Source organism: Aspergillus thermomutatus (genome assembly GCF_002237265.1).
Source record: "Aspergillus thermomutatus strain HMR AF 39 chromosome Unknown NODE_181, whole genome shotgun sequence".
Classification (NCBI taxonomy): Eukaryota; Fungi; Ascomycota; class Eurotiomycetes; order Eurotiales; family Aspergillaceae; genus Aspergillus; species Aspergillus thermomutatus.
Window position 1 is genome coordinate 26,218 of NW_020798230.1, and position 18,144 is coordinate 44,361.

Genomic DNA, 18,144 nt, shown 5'->3' on the forward strand with positions numbered 1-18,144 from the left:
GAGATCATACCACTTAACTACCTCAAACAGCTTAAATTTGATGAACTTACGTATAAATAGTTATTATACGCAAAGTCTTAGCTCAAGGTCTAGGTACATATCTTGAAGGGTTTTCAGACCTGAATGAAAGTTTAGATTCTTTGTTACTACAGATCTTTTTAATTTGCATATAATCCATTCATTCAGTCACAATGTACAAGTCTTACATGAAGTTGCTCAGTATTACCCTACTTTATCAAGCTTTGCTCATAGTTCAACTATTCTCCCAATGTAAGGAATTTCCTGCTGGTCTTTTGGAAAAAAAGAAATTTTAGGCAGTATATGTGCTAAAAGAACACTATCCTTTCAGCCCTTGCCAAAGGAGTTTCAAGAGCCACTGCTCCTATCAAGCGGGCGTTGCCGAATGCACCCAATGGATACACCCCTGAAGGCGAGGTCTGCCCTTCGAATCGGCCATCAGTCCGCAATGCCACCTCCTTATCGAGCGCCGAGGCGTCATGGCTGAAAGTACGAAGAAATAACACTAGAGACGCCCTGAAAGAGTTTCTGAGCAGAGTTGATCTCGGTTCTTTCAATGGATCTGTCTATGTTGATAATCATTCGGCTAATGCGTCTGCCCTACCCAATATTGGCATTGCAGCATCTGGCGGTGGATATCGAGCCTTGATGAATGGCGGAGGTGCACTGCAAGCTTTTGATAACCGTACCATTAACTCAACCCTCAATGGCCAACTGGGAGGCATTCTACAGTCGGCTACTTATCTCTCAGGACTTAGTGGTGGAAGTTGGCTGGTTGGCTCGATCTATATGAATAATTTCTCCGACGTATCATCGCTACGAGACAACGGTTCTGTGTGGCAGTTTCAGGATTCTATCTTTACTGGTCCATCTCAGAGCACTGAATGGAGCATCAGCACGGCTCAGTATTATTCACAGTTGGTGAGTGCAGTGAGCGGGAAATCGGACGCCGGGTATGAGGTCTCCATCACAGATTACTGGTATGCTTTTCCTGCCTTTGTGAGCTTGGAGAGAAGAAATCAAAGCTCACTTATCGAATATCAGGGGTCGTTCTCTCTCTTATCAACTCATCAATGCGACTGAAGGTGGCGTTAGCTATACCTGGTCGTCGATTGCTCTGAGCCAGGATTTCCAGGCCGGAACAATGCCTATGCCTTTGGTCATCGCGGATGGTCGAGCTCCGGGACAGATACTAATCCCCGCGAACACTACTGTGTTTGAGTTTAACCCTTGGGAGTTTGGGAGCTGGGACGAATCTCTGTCCGCCTTCGTTTCCCTAGAATTTCTGGGGTCGAATTTCTCGGGAGGGACACTGATGACAGGGGAAAAGTGTGTTCGAGGATTCGATAACGCTGGGTTCATCATGGGCACGTCATCATCTCTGTTCAATCAAGCATTCCTGCTCATAAACGATACCAAAGCGCCTTCAGCCCTGACGAACTCCATAAGTAAGATTCTGGGAAGAATCGGGTCCGAAAACAATGATATTGCCGTCTATGAACCTAACCCTTTCTATCGCTATGCAAGCCCATCCCAATATACAAACTCTACCTCATTGACCTTGGTTGATGGAGGAGAAGACCTACAGAACATCCCGCTAGATCCCCTTCTGCAGCCCCAACGCCAAGTGGATGTGATTTTGGCTCTCGACTCGTCAGCCGACACCGTCTCGAGGTGGCCCAATGGAACATCCATGGTAGCCACTTATGAGCGAAACGTACGCTCTTCAGGAATGAATGGTGGCCCAGCTTTCCCCTACGTGCCTGATCAGAACACCTTTGTCAACCTTGGGTTGAACAATCGCCCAACATTTTTTGGCTGCAACAGTTCTAACGTCACTGGCTCAGCCCCTGTTGTTGTCTATATTCCTAATGCGCCTTATATATACCCGTCGAATGTGCCTACTTTCGACCTTCAATACAATATCAGTGAACGGAACGCCATCATTGAGAATGGCTACGATGTGGCAACACTGGGGAATGCAACACTGGACTCCAACTGGCCATCTTGTCTTGCTTGCGCCATATTAAGTCGAAGCTTTGAAAGGACAAATACAACCGTCCCAGAGATATGCTCAACCTGTTTCCAGAACTACTGTTGGAATGGTACCGTAAATGCAACTACTCCTCAAGATTATTATCCGACATTCAAACTTGGTAAGTAGAACACAGGAGGACAAGTGAACTTGGGGAGACAGGGAAGCGCTGTACCTACTATTTATGAATGTGTCTCTTTTATCATGATCTATTATGTTCTTGTATTTTCCACTTTCATTATTTTTGACATGTGCCCCCTTCTGAGACTTGATGCTTCATCACCTTGCAAAAGTGCTTTATGGTGAGGAATTATGTGTAGCTCAAGATCTTCTAATATGTTTAGCACGTCAAATGTGAGCACCATTTCTTGGAAATGCCAGAGACTGGCTGGAGGGATCTAATATACTATGGCGAAAAGCACTGTGCTTACTATATTTATCCTTCGAATTATATCCTTCGAAATATCTATACTTGTTCTGAACCTCTCTGAATTACCTACTGATCTAGCCTGAGCTTGACACTGCTTAAAAGTTAGTTACAGCTTACAACTATGAATGAGGAAGGTTCTCAATGGAAGATAGCTAACCATTTGCCAAATGTCCCCTGTTTCTGTAATAACTGATGATGAGTACCTTGTCCTTGATGAGTCATTATAAGACAACTATGCACTACCAGCATCCAACAGAGACTTCGTCTTCTCAAGCATACTTGACCTTCCAAGCACCGTCTTCACTGATTGCTATTTATATTTCTGGGAAGAAAGAATGAGAAACGAGACACTGATAGAATTACAAGAAAGGAACGAATGTAGTTCCAGCAGCAGAGGCGGCGGGTTCGATCCAGGCCGCCCTTCCCAGCGTCGCAGTTAACTCCTGCTGATTAACGACGACCACCGTATCATCCCCTCATTTCGTGGGAAATTGATCGTGCTGGGAGAGAAAGAATGGCATCTGAGAGGAAGACAACGTCTTTTCGCAACCTGCTTATCATACTTCCTTGATCTCTGGATAAATTAGATATTATCGGAGAACTTATACCACTGTACTAAAATAACATCATGACAGTCACTCTTTCAGGGTAATAGTATTTCAGTAACTCCTACACTTTGACAGATATAAACATTCTCCACCTTATTTGAGCAAGAATTCATGATTAGGGGCTGTTCTTGTCTTCATCCTTTAACTCTTGCATTTTCATGAAAGCAGCCTAATGCCCTGAGGCGTTCAGTCTGGAATTAGAATGATTCTGGAAAGCAAGGAAGTTGGTCTGCATGCAATCATAAGCTTTGCTGCAAAGAGCACGGAGAGCCGACTCAACACACTCGCACGAGAGCTATCCTACCTTTTTAGGCAGGTACTTAGCTACCTACCTGTACAGTGATGACCCACTCGCCCAATAGACTTGCAAGAATTGCGCACGCCGATGCGGAATACCCACTACCTTCCCTCCTATTGGTGGTTCGGATTTCGCCGAGTTGTTCTTGATTCCTTCGGCAAGCTAATTACGGGCCGTGTTTTCCACCGCTTGCAGCCAATGAAATTTGAGATACTTTAATTTTCTTGGACTTATCGCTCGGTAGTTAACTAGGTAGTTTCATGATTACCTAAGTGTCTCTCTCAAATCTTACCTAGGTAAGGCAGGCGTCGTAATCTCTTATCGCCTGCATCTAATTGGGTATTGCTCGCTTATCGCGGTGCCGCATGGCTGGTCTAGCCCTTTGCAATTTCTGGTCGGTCAACGGTTATCAAGTCGGGGAGTTTCCATGTCACTAGAGAAACGTTCCTCTGGGTAAGATCCCCTAAGTATTGTGGCTGATGCAGTTGGTTCACGGTTTGTGTGGGGGATCTAAAGCCATGAAGCAACTCTCTGACATTACATAGCTGCACAGGTTGTAGTACAAGTAATGATTATTCCATCATGTTCTAAAGTAGAAGCAATGTAATGCTTTCTCAGTGTGTAGGAAGTATAAGACACTAATTAAATAGCTACTAAGGGTAAACAACTATATACATCACCCCTTCTCCATTGCTCTTGAGGTTCACACCCAGTGACTGCTTATCGTGTTTCTAGGAGGGCATCATAGGAGAGGTGGTCATAGTATCAACTAGCTGACTATGCTTCAGAGGTACTCAGATTTGAAGCTCATCCAACCGACCAAAGTCAAGCGGCCACGCATCTGCTCTGACCTCAGGAAGACCATTCTTTCTTTTCCGAACTTAGAGATGGCCAGAACAAATCTAGGCCCGCGGAGTTGTTCATTTGAATCTGCCTTTAATCTACAGCCATGCACGGCGACTACGACCAATATCTAGGTACCACCATTGTGGAGCAAAAGTGGCCGTAAAATGACCACACCTGTCAGGTTCCAATGGACAGTCTCAGTAGATCTCGCTTAATATCAGGTCCATCAGAGCAGGGAATTGGGTCCCGTCCACGGTTCAGCAACTCAGCAAGTCCTCGGGTAATAAATTACAACGCTCAGAGGCAGAAGCACTGCCACTCAACCTTCAAAGCAGCCTGTATGAAGTCTAAGAGCCTCCTTAGGTATACTTGCCCGATGACTTACTGATGTCTTCCTCACTATTTGAAATGTCCTTCTCTTGCGCGATGGGACTTTATGATATCATGAGTGAACTTTCAAGTGTCGCTGTTGATAGTGGCTCATTTTATAAGTCTAACTTCCGCCAACATCACACCTTTTCATATCCATTTGCTCTGCCTCTAGTTAAGTATTTCCTACACGACCTATTAGAATATTGCATTGTTATCTGGGAATACCTATATCATGTAGCTTAAATATCAAGCAAAGTGGAGGCTCCCAAGACCAGCCATATTGAATATGAAGCATTTGCTACTGATTTGATGAAGGATTGTGTACTCTCAGTCTCTCACTGAGCTTTGTGGGGACAGAATAGCATTATTCAAAGCAGTGACACTAACATTATTCCAGGGGGTTCAAAAGCTTTTAAACTTCCACCCTAATCCAGTATGGGAAAATGGCTCATCATTGAGATGCCACGCGGGGTCGCGCATTAGACTTGATATGGTGAGTTGAAGGGGTCCATTAAACAGGACCACTTTGTCGTCCTACTGAAGCCTTCCATTTCTGAATCTAGGCACGCCACTGGCTTTCTCTGACCACTGAGGAACAAACAAGCCAATACAACATAAGTAGGGTTAATTTCCATTGTGAGCCAAGTAGTCAGGTAACTCAGGTTTGGTCCCATGTCTGATAAGACTCATTTGCGCACACTAGCAGAAATGTTCCTACTTATTGGCGGCCACAAAACTCTATTCAGAGTATCTAAATCCTAGGTAGATAATGCCTCCCATTCTTTTTTTATTGGGCTTGAGTGGACAGGCGTTATTTGTAATTGTGAGTCGTGACTGGCAAGTGCCAGAGAGCCTCTTGATCTAGACATAGTCTAGAAGATTTTGACAGGTCTGCTTCTCAGTTTGTCATCCCGCAAGATTTTCCATTGACATGACAGGTCTGCTTTCGCCACCTCAGCCCGACAGAGTCCTTGGCCTCTCCCAGAAGCAAAGTTAAGTTTATTTGACGAAGTGTATTTTGATTATGTTGGCCACGGGGCTGGCTAACAAATTACTCGCATAGCCAAGGATGAGAGAACCCCTATTTGGTATAAAGTTAATCGATTCAATGGTTGTGATTTCTCTTTAAAGTTAGTGGCTATAAGTGAACCATAGATCAGCAGACCCTGGGGATTCGAATAGATTGAGTTCACAAAGATCCCTGTCTTGCAAGCCTAACGACGTTGCCTGTTATATCCCAGACCATCGCCAGCCTGAGCTCAGTCGCATTGAGCCTCTTCACCCTGAATACATGTACATCGAATATTAGGGTGCTTTTCATCACGCTAGATGCTGTCAGCCTCTAATGCTCATATTCCACTCCGTGCTTCCTGCGAATCTTGCAGGAAAGCAAAGGTATGAACTTGCAAGAGTTCAGTTATGTCAGGCCAATGTGCTAACCATGATATTCTTTCACCAGGTCCGATGTAAAAGGGACGGTGGAAACTGTAGTCGCTGCTCAAAGCTGGGACAACAGTGTGCTTTTTCTCCTACGAGCCGGAAGCGAAGCGCCAAAACACCATCAAGTTCGCAGCAGTAAGAGCCAACATCCCTCTTTGGCTTGCTTATCAACACACTGACGTCGAGATAAACATTCGCAGGGATGCACTCACTGAGATGAAAAACCGGCTCGAGCTGGTAGAGTCCCTTTTGTCTGCATCGAGGCATAAATCAGCGGATCAAACCCATGTCCATCCATTGTCGCCCATAGCCGATGATGACGAATTATCCTTTTGTTTGATCGATAGAGTGGGATTCTCGAGTTTTATCGGTAACTCTCCGGTCATTGTATCGGCTAGAGCCTGTGGTTTGCTTACAACTGCCGTTCTATGTAGGATCCGCGTCTGGTTTCTCACTTCTATCACCGCGCGGTTTACGGTCGATTTTCAGATCTCACTGGCTCGACCGAACTGTCCGACTTCTTCTTGAATCGAGCTCGAACATATATGCTCGGCTGGTCTGAGGAGATGATTAGCACATGGCAACATCTCACACCGGATGATCGAACACCCCTTCCCCCACGAGGGTCTGCGATTCTCACAGTCAACTGTCAGATCCCCCTGTTGCTCATCTAATACCTATAGCTCTTCACAAGTGGCTCATTGCTGTGCAGATTTCTTCACTTATATTAACCCTACTATGCCTCTCTATGATCGAGGAAAGTTTATGGAGCTTTTTGAACGGCAGTACTCAGATAATCCACCAACAAGCGTGTCCTGGTATGCCTCACTCAACGCCGTACTCGCCATCGGCGGACTTGTCTTTGAGGACGAGACCGGTTTGCACTCAACCATGGCTCCTTGCGGAGAAAAAAAGGGCACCCTGCATGTACTAAGCTGTCTCCGGAATTGTTATTCTGTTTTCACCCAACTTGCATACAGCTGCAGAGAGGTTATGGGTGTCCAGGCCCTCGTTGGAATGGTTGGTTCTCTCTTTCTGTCAGGTGCACGGTGGTTAAGCTTATGATAATCTCATGTCGCAGGCGTTGATCCTTGACATTCTTCTTGACGTCGAAGCAAGCTATATGGCCATCGGAGCGGCGGCGCGCCTTGCTCTTGGTTTGGGGCTGCACCGGGCGCCTGCAGATTCATATCAAACCACAAGGGAAACCGAGGAGCGGCGCAACGTTTTCTGGGTTCTGTACGTGCTGGACAGATGTATAAGTCTCCGGCTTGGACGTCCGCCTACGATTTGCGAGGACGATATCGAAGTCAGCGAGCCCCGAACGTGGCGGTTACTGCAGCCGCCTCATGTCAAGGGCGGCCTATCCTATTTTGCGCACTTTGTGAAGCTCGCCAGGATCAAGAGCGAGATCTATTCAAAGCTCTATTCCGTTTCTTCTCCGAAAGGTAATCGCGGGGCAGAAAGTCTCGCAACACTGAATAATCTTGATGAGAAACTTGGCATCTGGCGGGAAAACTTGCCTGAGTTGCCACCGCTGGAGAAGGCACTGCATTTCCCCAATGCTGAATTCTTTCCTTTCACTGTGTTGTTGCACGCAGAATACTACAACTGCCAATTAATGCTCCATCGGAGAAGCAGCTACGGAGAAGCTTTTCGTTCCAATGATCTTTCAATCCTTCAGACCACTTCAACCGAGTCTCAGAGCATTTCCGGCCGAACGAAATGTCTCACGGCCGCAAGGCATACAGCCCAGCTTCTCAACAGCTTGCGGGAGAGCGGGAATTTGTTTCGGAACAACCTGGCCCGGTATGATCTTTTGTCAAACTGTTGGTTTCTATCCACTCAGAGCCTGCTGACGTATCTGACGCCGAATATCCTATTACCCGCTCTCTGCCTTTTTCGATATCTTCATCAACTTAATCCTACATCCTGGGGATCTGAGTGCTTCGTCCGATTTCCATTTGCTGCAGATCATCGCGGATTCGATGTTTAATGCTCTGACCACCAGCAGCTCACCGCTTGCTTTGTTACTGTCCGAGATGCTTCAGAAAATGACCGCAATGGCCAAGAATATCCTGAGGGAATCAAATAATGCCAATCAAGGAATTTTGCGACATACTGCCACAACCATTAGTACCGTGGGGTACGCCGTCGATGCCACTGGAGGCTTACCACCCTCTACCGTCTCCTCAGACAAACAGCCGGGATATCCCAATTGCTTCCCGCAGCTTTTGGCTTCTGACATTGACCTACATCTTGATTCAATACCTCCGCAAGGGCTGGAATCATCCGGCGCAGCAAGTGATATATTTTTTTGGGATCTCAACCAGGTCTTCAGTGAATCGGCCTTCTTGGCATAATCACACCCTGAGTGAGAATCTGTCTGATCGTCGGAAGGGAGAGACCCTGTGAGTCTTCCAGATAAGCCTACCATGTCTTGGATGTTCGGCTGGAACAAGACTAATCGCCTGGGACGCGAATCATACCGCAGAGCAAACGACTACTGTTCAACAATCTTGGTGACCCGGCTGCAGATGGACTTACACCAAGGATAGCATCATGAGGCGCAACTACGCAAATAGCCCTTCTTCTTGGGCTTTTCAGTCTCGTTCTGTATTTGATTGTTTGACCGACGAGTCGGATAGGACTACGAATCTTGACTGCAGAAGAATGGGTAGGTCTCAACCGCCGGTCCTCTGGGGGTGGAGGACTTTCGTGTAATCTTCTCCGTTACTTCCAGGGCATTGACCAGTCGATATCTGAGTTATCTGAGTCTTGACATCAACGTTATGTGTGACCTACTAGGTCTGGTACTCACCGTTGCGGTTTTGTTTCTTACCTCCTATGAGTGCTTCACCAAGCGTCCGACCATATACCAAAGATCAGTGCTTTTGACGACGTCTTCCTGAAGAATATATTTCTCTGTCCATATTCAGATCCTGTTTGTCCTCCATAAATTGTAAAGAGAGGGGTCACCTGACTCACATGGATAAACTAGAATCGTTAGAGTGTCCCAATTGGTCGAGACAGACACTGTTATTTGCTGTCAGCTCGCGGACTTTTGAACAGATGGAGCGAAATTTAGTCCCAATCTCATTTCGTACTCTGTAGAGTTGATAAGGATATTGCCTTCCATCCCTGTTGTTTGCACATTATACGGACTCTCTAAGACTTCTAGCTTGCATCTGAATGTGCTAAGCCAGGGGAATATGGTTCCCATAGACTCCATAAAACCGTGCGACAATGGCAATTAATGACAGTCTCAGTAGATAAACCTAGGACAGGAGGTCAATCATCCGAGTTACCAGTCATATATGCTCTAAAGAATCACAATCTTTCGTCATAATCCCGCTCTCCTCACTCGACCCCTGAATATTCCGCCTATCTCCTACATGGGCGCTGATTCTAGCTCCGGTATGCTAGGATACTTGAGGAGGGCGTGCGGGGAGCGAATGGAATATGACAGCCGTGATGCCACCCCTAACAATAATTATCAACGGCTGCGCCTCGAAGGAATGATTGCTTGTGAGATATTCCTTTATGGGCTAGATTATTGCTGCGACGGCCACTGATTGGTTTTGTGTAAGCCCATGCTGCAACCAGAGACAGTAAGCTAATCACCATCATGAACGCTCGTAGTGGTATGGAATTGAAGCTCATGGAATCATGGCATTGAAATCATTTGTAGATCAGTTAAATGCTACCCATTGTGATTGGATTACCTAGTTACGTACAACAAACATGCATAATTGAAATTGAATATTTGTCAAGAGCATTGATATTCCCCACTGGCGTTCAGGACACCGCAACCCTCTGTCAGAATAGAGAAGATTTTTATTACCCACGAAGCAGCTCATGTTCCAGACGTTGATGGGGATTATGAAGTTCGCCAACAACGGACACTTGTTGAGGAGTGGGCAAAAGCGACACGGGAATTTCGTGATGTAAGCCGATTCACTACTTGGAAACAAAAAGGAAAAATGGGGGGGGGGGTAGGGGGGAGAGAGAGATGAAGAGCAAGAAGCGTTAACAATATACAAAGTCGTACCATAATAGGGTACCCCGAGGTGGCCCTGAGCAAGGTTTACGACTCATTCCTGACAACAGCCAACTTTGTGTGCTTGGCCCCTCTATCAGAATGCCATAGATCCAATCGATCCAGGTGGATTAAACTCTACATTTTGTCCTGCCGCTTGGACGGCGACATGGGCCATTGCGTTGATGTATATGGATCATGCCATCAGGGCTGGCGGAGTCCGACCAGAAATGATTGCTAAGTATGGGTTATCCTGCGCCATCTGAAAGACGAAGGAGAAGGAAAATGGGATACATTTGACTGACTGAGATTGTAAAGATTGGATATGACACTGCCAGTGATTGATATCTGTGTGCCAAGGCCCGAGAAGAATTCTTGCCTCACTTTGACGGAGCGAGGGATACTTGGGCTAAGGACATTGAGCTTTATGCCCCTGGTTACTTGCAGATGGAAGCCAAGGGTAACGAGGCGGACTATGATCACGCACATTTGATCGATCCGGAAGATGCATATGATATCCAGTCTAGCATGTAAGAGTTAGGAACACCAGCATAGTGGATGATGCAGCGTAGCCTGGCAGCCCTGGCTTGATGAACAGGCCTTCCCATGAGTAAGGCGTTTAGAAATCACAATAACCGTGGCTATGTATCTAATTAAGCCTTAATAACTCAGCAACCACTAGATATGTCAATTAGATCTTTGAATATTGATGAACTGGACACTAGGCTATCTAGCCATTTTGAAAAATGTAGGAATATCCTTATTTTAGGGTGCTTACGAGTCTTCACAGGCAGTATACACGAAGAGCATCTCGTGATTGTTACATAGATCAAGGCATAGGATAAGCTTCTGCAAGCACATAATCAGTGGTAGATAAATTATCTTATACATATGCAAAGGCAGCTATTAAGCTAGAAGGTGATCAAATATAGGAAGGTTGAACAGGCAAAGATAATGATGAGAGTATAATTAGAAAGGCTATCAGCTGAAAGGTTGGCTCTCTAGAAGACAAGACATCACTCACTCCAGTAAGCTCTAGCCACTTGAACTTCTGTCCAAACTCCAAAACTATATTTCCATATGTTAGATTTAATATTATATTCCTATAGAGTTGAATCCATCAAAGCGACCTATCATGTGAATTACTACAGAATGCTACTTAATAGTATCACACTTCTAAGCTTAGAAGCAGCCAAATGACTTTGGCACACAGACCACCTGGTCCGCGCCTCCCTAGATATTGATGTTTCTAGTCTTCACATTAGCTATACACTTGTGCTAAAACATGCCATGAGGTACATACACACGCTGCTTAATTATATACAACTCCTGCTGCTCATACTCCTTCCGACTAGCACCTAATTTCCCTTGCCGTGGGTCTTCTCCTTACGCAAGGTCAAATAATCGCCAATAGACCCATCATCACCGCGGATGAAATCCCACTTAACCTCCTTCTCACTCAGCACGGTAAGCCTACTGAAGCCATAGTGCGTGGTGTCCAGCAAGGCAGTGATGTTCTGGAGACTTTGGCCCGCGCTGAGCTCACTGTGGCTCTCGATGTTGCCAGCCATTCCGTTGACGATGTGGGTGATGGATTTGCCGGGGTTAGTGCGGTAGGTGTGGTTGTTGATAATCGACGCCGAATCAATGGTCCCGTTGGCGCCGAGGGGGTACATGCGCTCGTACCAGTGGATGTGTCTGCATCGGTCAGTATCTGTATTGACGATGGGCGAAGATGCAACATACCCAGACAGATAAGCATCAACACCGTACTGCAGGAATAATTCCTCGAACGCATCACGGAGATGCTTCTGGTAGCTCGAGTACGCGGAGCTGTACATGGGTCGGTGGCTCATGACAAACACCCAGGGGGTCTTCTTGCGGTCGACGTTGGCGAGATCGTTCTTCAGCCACTTGTATTGCGCGTAGGACTTAGTGTCCTTGAAGCTGCCGTCGACGGCGCCAAAGGGGCCGCTGTCGGTTACGTAGGTCTCGGAAGCCTTGGGAAGGGTCTCGTTTCCCTTGACATCCTCCTGGAACGGCCACTCAGGGCTGTTGGCGAAGTCGGTCTCGCCGTCCATGGAGACGAAGTGGGCCAGGCCGTAGTCGAACGAGTACCAGAAGTTGCCGACGCCGCCGGTTTCGGGGCCAGGCATGCGGAAGCGGTGCTGGTACGAGGTGAAGTTCCTGTGCGGGTTAGGTTGTGCTAGGGATTGCGGGGGATGGATCTTACCGTTGGGATGGAGGGCAGGAATAGTAGGTCAAGTTTGCCTTGGGGGCAGTGCCGTTGGAGATCCCGTTGTTTAGATATGCAGTCAACGCGTTGCCGGGACCATCGAACTCGGCGCACGCAGCCTCGTGGTTCCCGGGCAAAACCATGTAGGGTATCTTGAGCGTGACATTTCCCAGCCACTGCTGCCACAGGTCCCAATTGGACTCATACAGTACACTCATATCGCCGCCCTGGGGACCACCCTGGTTGGCAATCTCACCCGCCGGCAGAGGCTGTTTGTACTCGTCCGGGATGGGACCTCCACCAGGCAACTCGGTGCTAGTGCCATTGTAGCAGACAGGCCAGTCATCAGCACAGGGAAGGATACCACTATACCAATCGTCGGCATATGAGATATCACCGCCGTGCCAGGCAAACGCAGTGCCCTCGTTGGCGGCCTTGACGAGCTGTTTGAACGTGCCCCCTGCATTCGTGTAACCCATGTCGTTTAAGACGGCCACACTGAAGGGGCGACGATCTCCCGCGCGACGAGCAGTCTTGAAGCTCAAAATGTCGGACTCGGTGGTGCCGTTGGCAGCAGGAATCTGGTAGTAGTACGTTGTTCCGGATTCGAGGTTGTCGAGGCTGACCTCGTGGAAGAACTGGCTGCACTGAGTGACAGCCTTGACTTCGGCGCACGACGGCGTGCGGTCATACCTATTGCAGTTAGCTTCTGCTCTCTTTTTTTCTTTTTGTTCAATGGCAAGAAACATACGTGTGAGTATATCCATGAGCGACTTGATCCAGATGCTGGGGATGCTTGCCCCATTTCACGGAAGGCGTCACACCCAGTCCAAACGGGGTCTGGTAGTGGATGTGCATACCATCCGGCAAATACGACAGCGAAATCACATTGACATTGTTCTTGGGGTTCGCAGTCGCAGGCTTCACAGCAGGAGGTTCCACCAGACGGGGGAAGCCTTTTCCATTGCCATTGACGGTTGGATCAACCCAATCGCCGACGGGAACAGCGGGACCAGTGTACGGATAGCGCTCGTCGACCACGGGACGGGCCTGAGCGGCCGTCGCAGTGAGGGCGACCAGCAAAGCCGATGCGGTGGTTGTCTTCATTTTGCTACCTCAGGGAAGCGCGTTGATCGATTGAGAAAATTCCGATCCATCAAAGCGATGAGCTGATTTAAATCAGTCTGGTTGCTTATCTGTCGGAGGCGGAAATCTCCGACGAACGACCGTTGTAAACAAGTTTATCACTATCACACGTGGAGATGCCCAGATTAGCAATTGGCCAAGACCTGCAAAGCTTCGGTTAAGCTTGGGCTACTAACTACCGTAGCATGTGCTGGTTCCTAGACATTATCATTGGCTGGTACGAGTCAGGCCTCCCGACTACCTAGTTAAGTCACAATGATGATAAGTGCCTGAATATGATGTTGGAAACCCCTGTATAGTTATCTAGCTTACAGACAATTCTGGAAGGCTTTGATGCCGATTGTTGAATCATTTGTATTCTGCTACAGGATTGTATTGAGATTTTGTCAATATTATCAGGTCATGATACGTATTTACTAGATTTTGAAGTGAGATAGAAAGTATTATCGACCATTCTGATGATTTGTAAGATGTTTGAAGGGGTACTTGCAGATAGATTGTCATGTTTCCGAAAGCGGAAAGCCTTCACACCAGCAGAACATGAGGCCTGAATAAGGGATCGGAAATCTGCATGAAGAAAGACAACTTATCTTGGAGTATCATCTAATCGTAACAAATGAGCTAAATCAAATTGAAATTGATTCCTTGATGGCGTTCAACTCCTGCAGGCGTTGTTGGGCCGCCTCAACATTGTCCGCCTCCTCTCGCAACACCCTCTTCAACTCACAAATTGCCATCTCTGTCTTCTTAATCTCCTCCTTCTCACCTATAGTCCCATTTGGCATCAAACCAACCTTTTTCTCCGTCAATGTAATGGTCTCCCTCGCCGTTCGAAGCCTCGTCCGGAATGCCGTCGTCTGGTTAAAATACTCGGCTTCCTCCAATGGAACCTCCAACTTTTTCGGCGTCGTTTCGACAATGTCCAGCCACTTAGACATATGCGACCATCGATGTTCTTCCAGACCAGGGAAATGTACGAGCAGATTCCCCCTTTCGCCTTCATAAGCGTGCATCCATTCGTAAGTGTTGATCCATGTGCGCGGTACATAGGTCATGCCATCTTTGTATCCATAACCGTCGGGCCCACCAGTTGCTTTACTGAGGACCCGTGCCATGCTTTCCTGGTCTACAGAGCGGCGCAGAGTCTCATTAGGGAAGTAGTGAGGGTACGCGAGACTCTCGACGAGCATGTTGATGGTCCATGGGTGGATGTGCAGGAAGATAATTCCCGTGTTGAGGCCGTTGTGATCTTTCGTCGCAACGAAGTGGATATTATCAAGATCAGAAGGGGGAGAAAGATCTCAGCGGGCACCGCACTATTGAGAATAATCGAGTCTGCGTCAACCCAGCTGTCGCAGTCAGTATGTTCCCCATCTCTCCAGCCTCTGGTATGGGCAGGCATACATGAACCAGTCCACCCTCTCCCCCAGAGGTTTGGCTAGTTCATTAATCACCAACGACAATAAATAGCTCGGTTTATTCCAGAACCCAACAGAGATGTCCTGCCGCAGAACATGCATAGGATATCTTCATCTTCGTGCGTGTCGGATATGACTCTGGAGTGCTCTTTTGTATAGCCGGTTGGGCTTCCCGTACAGCATCGACACCTTGGCTATTCGATTTGTAGAGGAGCTTGGAAACTCCTCCCGCTAGGAGAACGAGCCATACGACTGACCTAAAAGCCGGACGAAGCATAACAGGGAGAGGACAATGAGTGTAATGATAAGAGGTCAGCGATGGCGGCTTTGACGCATAGCGTGGACGATCATTATTATCACATAATTAAACTACTCCGCGGGGTACAGTAATGGAGATCAAGAGGAAAAGGTGGTCTGTCTTCTTGTTGAAAGTGGTGGATGTTGGAGTATAAGAGAGAGGTCAACCGCATCCGGTGTTGCCGCATTCGGTCATCCTCGACCACGGTTTTCGACCTCATTTTCTCACATATTCAAGCAGCTAAATCCTCCCAAAGTGAGACTGGGCTTCTTAGACCTTTTCTTTGTATCTCAAATGCACGGAATATAAATACCTGGGGATTTGTTCGGGGAGCCCATTTAATACCGAGTCTCGCGGACTCCAAATTGTCGTAATCATTGGCAGATACATACGCCGAGGGAAAAGCAGAGGTATTCTAGCTATGATCGCCTCATAAATAACTTATCAGCTGCAGAGATTCCTAGCATGCTAAAATCATATGGGTTGACAACTGGAGAGGAAAGTTCTGATGTCGGTCGGCCTAAGACAGCTTTCAATACTCGTGCGGATTTTTGTAGAATAAGATTAGGTACTAAAGCAAGCAATTTTAAAAAAAGGAGTAATTAGAGGCCGTTATAATTGGCCTTATCTGGACGGCCAGATTATGTTTCGCCAGCTTCGAATATCTAAATGTCGAATGCGCGCTCAGAAATTGTCCTATATAATGCGACCTCTGGAGTCTTCAGAGGGGAAATGGTTCTCAAATTCTGCGTAAGACACTCAATAATTACCCGAGATACATCCTGTCTTCATATGTGAACGTCATTATCCTTCTGCGTGAGTGAATGGCCATGATTTCTTCTTCGAACGGAGCGTGGTCACGAGCAATTGGGAAACCCTATCTCGGATACCTGGGAGCCTGAAACTAGCCCAAAGACGCACATGAATAATGCAATCTACATCGATTCAACTCCAGGGACACATCATATTTGTCATTGAGGGTTGAAGTTCTATATGTTAGCAGACCACGAGCCAGAGAAGGGCTTCATAGACGACGGTGGCCCAAAATCCATCCACCGGGGTACTAGTGGAGTGCTACTGGTGCCTTGGTTACTGCATATTGCTTGTGCATCGCTCGAATGTGTAAGGAATTGACGTCGTACAACCTCGGTTCGATTCGATGCTCGATGGGGAAATTTGCCTCTCAGTAAAACATTATCCAATGAATTCGGTTGCGCAAACACCGGTCGTTGTTGTACCGCTCAAATAAGCTGTTGGAAACTTTGTAGACCGGCATGTTATGTTGTCAAAAACTGCAGTCCTATATCAATATCACATTGCGATTCTGCGTCTTGTTGTGATACAGTGTGCGGGGACATGATGATTCCCGAGAGTCGCACAGTCCTTGAGAGCGTAGTAGGCCGAGTCAAGGTTACCAATATGCTCATGATTGGGACGTTCTACTCTTCGATTCTCTTCCCTCCCAGGGTGGTAATGATTGAGTAGTGGCATAAATCTAGCCGGGGGGCAGCAAACATCCAATCATTACTCCAGCATAGGCATGGTTCGGAATGGTTATCAAATTACTCCGGATCGGAGCAGACGAGGCCTTCACAGAGAATAGAGCCGGACACCATGTTCCTCGGCAGTTGGCTCTGAGATATTGAATGTTGCAATAACATGTTTCGGGGGAAGCCAGTTACACAACATCGGTAACACGGCCGACCACAGTAGCCTTGGCCAGGCATAACCAAGGCATGTCCATCAAAGATCGTTGCGTTGATATCAGGTAGAGAGATAGTCATCCCAGCATGACTGACAGTCACAGGGAGCAAAACTGGATATTGGCAGTAGGTTTTCACATGGATTCAATGTATGAGACCTTGAGAGTTGCGAAGCTTGCATGGTTCATATAGCTAGAATATTGGAATACACTAATTATTATACATGGCTCTGGTGATTCCAATAGACTCTCACACAGAGGATTTATGGACTATATGGCGTGATGACTACTTTTATGGTAAGTATGTAAAGGATATATAAATTTCCTTTGTAATGTATGATATAGTCATTAAATTAGCATCCTACTATGCCATTCAGCTTTACAGCATATCCATGGATTCACTTCTGCAAACCTATTCACATATGTTATAATCACAACATGGATGAATACATGTGTTACTAGATTTAACCTGTGATATGTCTACCACATGGGCTTATTGAGGTAGACTAAGCATGTGTTATGCAGTGGAAGGCTCCCTCAACCAGGGCCCTCCTCTATGAGAAGATGCCAGTGTGACACCAGGGAATGAAACGGTAGTAGCTAGCAGTATCTCGAATTCTGAATTCTGAACATCCAAAATTGCCTCATGCGCGCAGACTTGCCGTTGTCAACCGAGGTCTGCTTGAGTTGTATGCGGGATCCAACCTATATAAGTCTGCTCATCTCTCAACAATGCCATTGACCCGCCGATTCAAAAGTTCAAGGATATTATATTTCAGCTATCTGCAGCAGAAGTCTCGATCATCACTGGAATCGCCGTTTGGAATCCACCATGAGGCTTTCTACAGTTCTCAGTGTCCCTCTTCTCTCTGCTGCTGTCCTTGCAGGACCAGTGGCAGATCCAACCAAGTCCGTCCCGGCCAAAACCCTCGATCCTGGTAACGGCGGCCTTCCAAATCCGGTTACTATTTTCTTTGGGCTCTTCGGGGCACCGCCTTGTTCTGTACGTTATCCCCAGCCCACCTGCATGACTAAGGATGGACTAATGCTGGTCTACCAGTTCGGATGCATCGACACCGCCATTGCAGGAACACCAGCCTGTACCGGCGTCTTGAACGTTGCGTGCTTTTGCAACCCAAACGGAGCTTTTGTGACTTCAGTTACCAATTGCGCTGCTGGTGTCTGCAGTCCGGCAGATGCTAGCACACTGACGGGAGCCCTTCAACGAGGGTGCGGTTTTGTCGGTGTTCCCATTTGA

At 47.1% G+C, this 18,144-nt stretch overlaps 4 protein-coding genes across 4 annotated transcripts; 2 read left to right on the top strand and 2 right to left on the bottom strand.

Moving 5' to 3' along the window:
- Positions 1-191: 191 nt before the first annotated feature.
- On the top strand, positions 192-8,410 carry plb2 (lysophospholipase Plb2; the record flags this gene model as incomplete). Its single annotated transcript, XM_026757327.1, has 8 exons — positions 192-270; positions 350-998; positions 1,063-2,174; positions 6,124-6,428; positions 6,482-6,695; positions 6,760-7,067; positions 7,129-7,856; positions 8,062-8,410. The coding sequence occupies 8 exons, from the start codon at positions 192-194 to the stop codon at positions 8,408-8,410; spliced, it is 3,744 nt and encodes a 1,247-aa protein (XP_026612255.1).
- Positions 8,411-11,444: 3,034 nt separating this feature from the next.
- CDV56_104777 (purple acid phosphatase family protein) lies at positions 11,445-13,429 on the bottom strand (the record flags this gene model as incomplete). Its single annotated transcript, XM_026758396.1, has 4 exons — positions 11,445-11,784; positions 11,833-12,273; positions 12,320-13,015; positions 13,074-13,429. The coding sequence occupies 4 exons, from the start codon at positions 13,427-13,429 to the stop codon at positions 11,445-11,447; spliced, it is 1,833 nt and encodes a 610-aa protein (XP_026612256.1).
- A 665-nt stretch (positions 13,430-14,094) lies between these two features.
- On the bottom strand, positions 14,095-14,658 carry CDV56_105006 (uncharacterized protein; the record flags this gene model as incomplete). Its single annotated transcript, XM_026758625.1, has 1 exon — positions 14,095-14,658. One exon carries the CDS (start codon positions 14,656-14,658, stop codon positions 14,095-14,097), a length of 564 nt encoding a protein of 187 aa, XP_026612257.1.
- Positions 14,659-17,718: 3,060 nt separating this feature from the next.
- CDV56_105281 (uncharacterized protein) lies at positions 17,719-18,144 on the top strand (the record flags this gene model as incomplete). The annotated part of the gene is made up of 2 exons (XM_026758900.1): positions 17,719-17,889; positions 17,947-18,144. 2 exons carry the CDS (start codon positions 17,719-17,721, stop codon positions 18,142-18,144), a joined length of 369 nt encoding a protein of 122 aa, XP_026612258.1.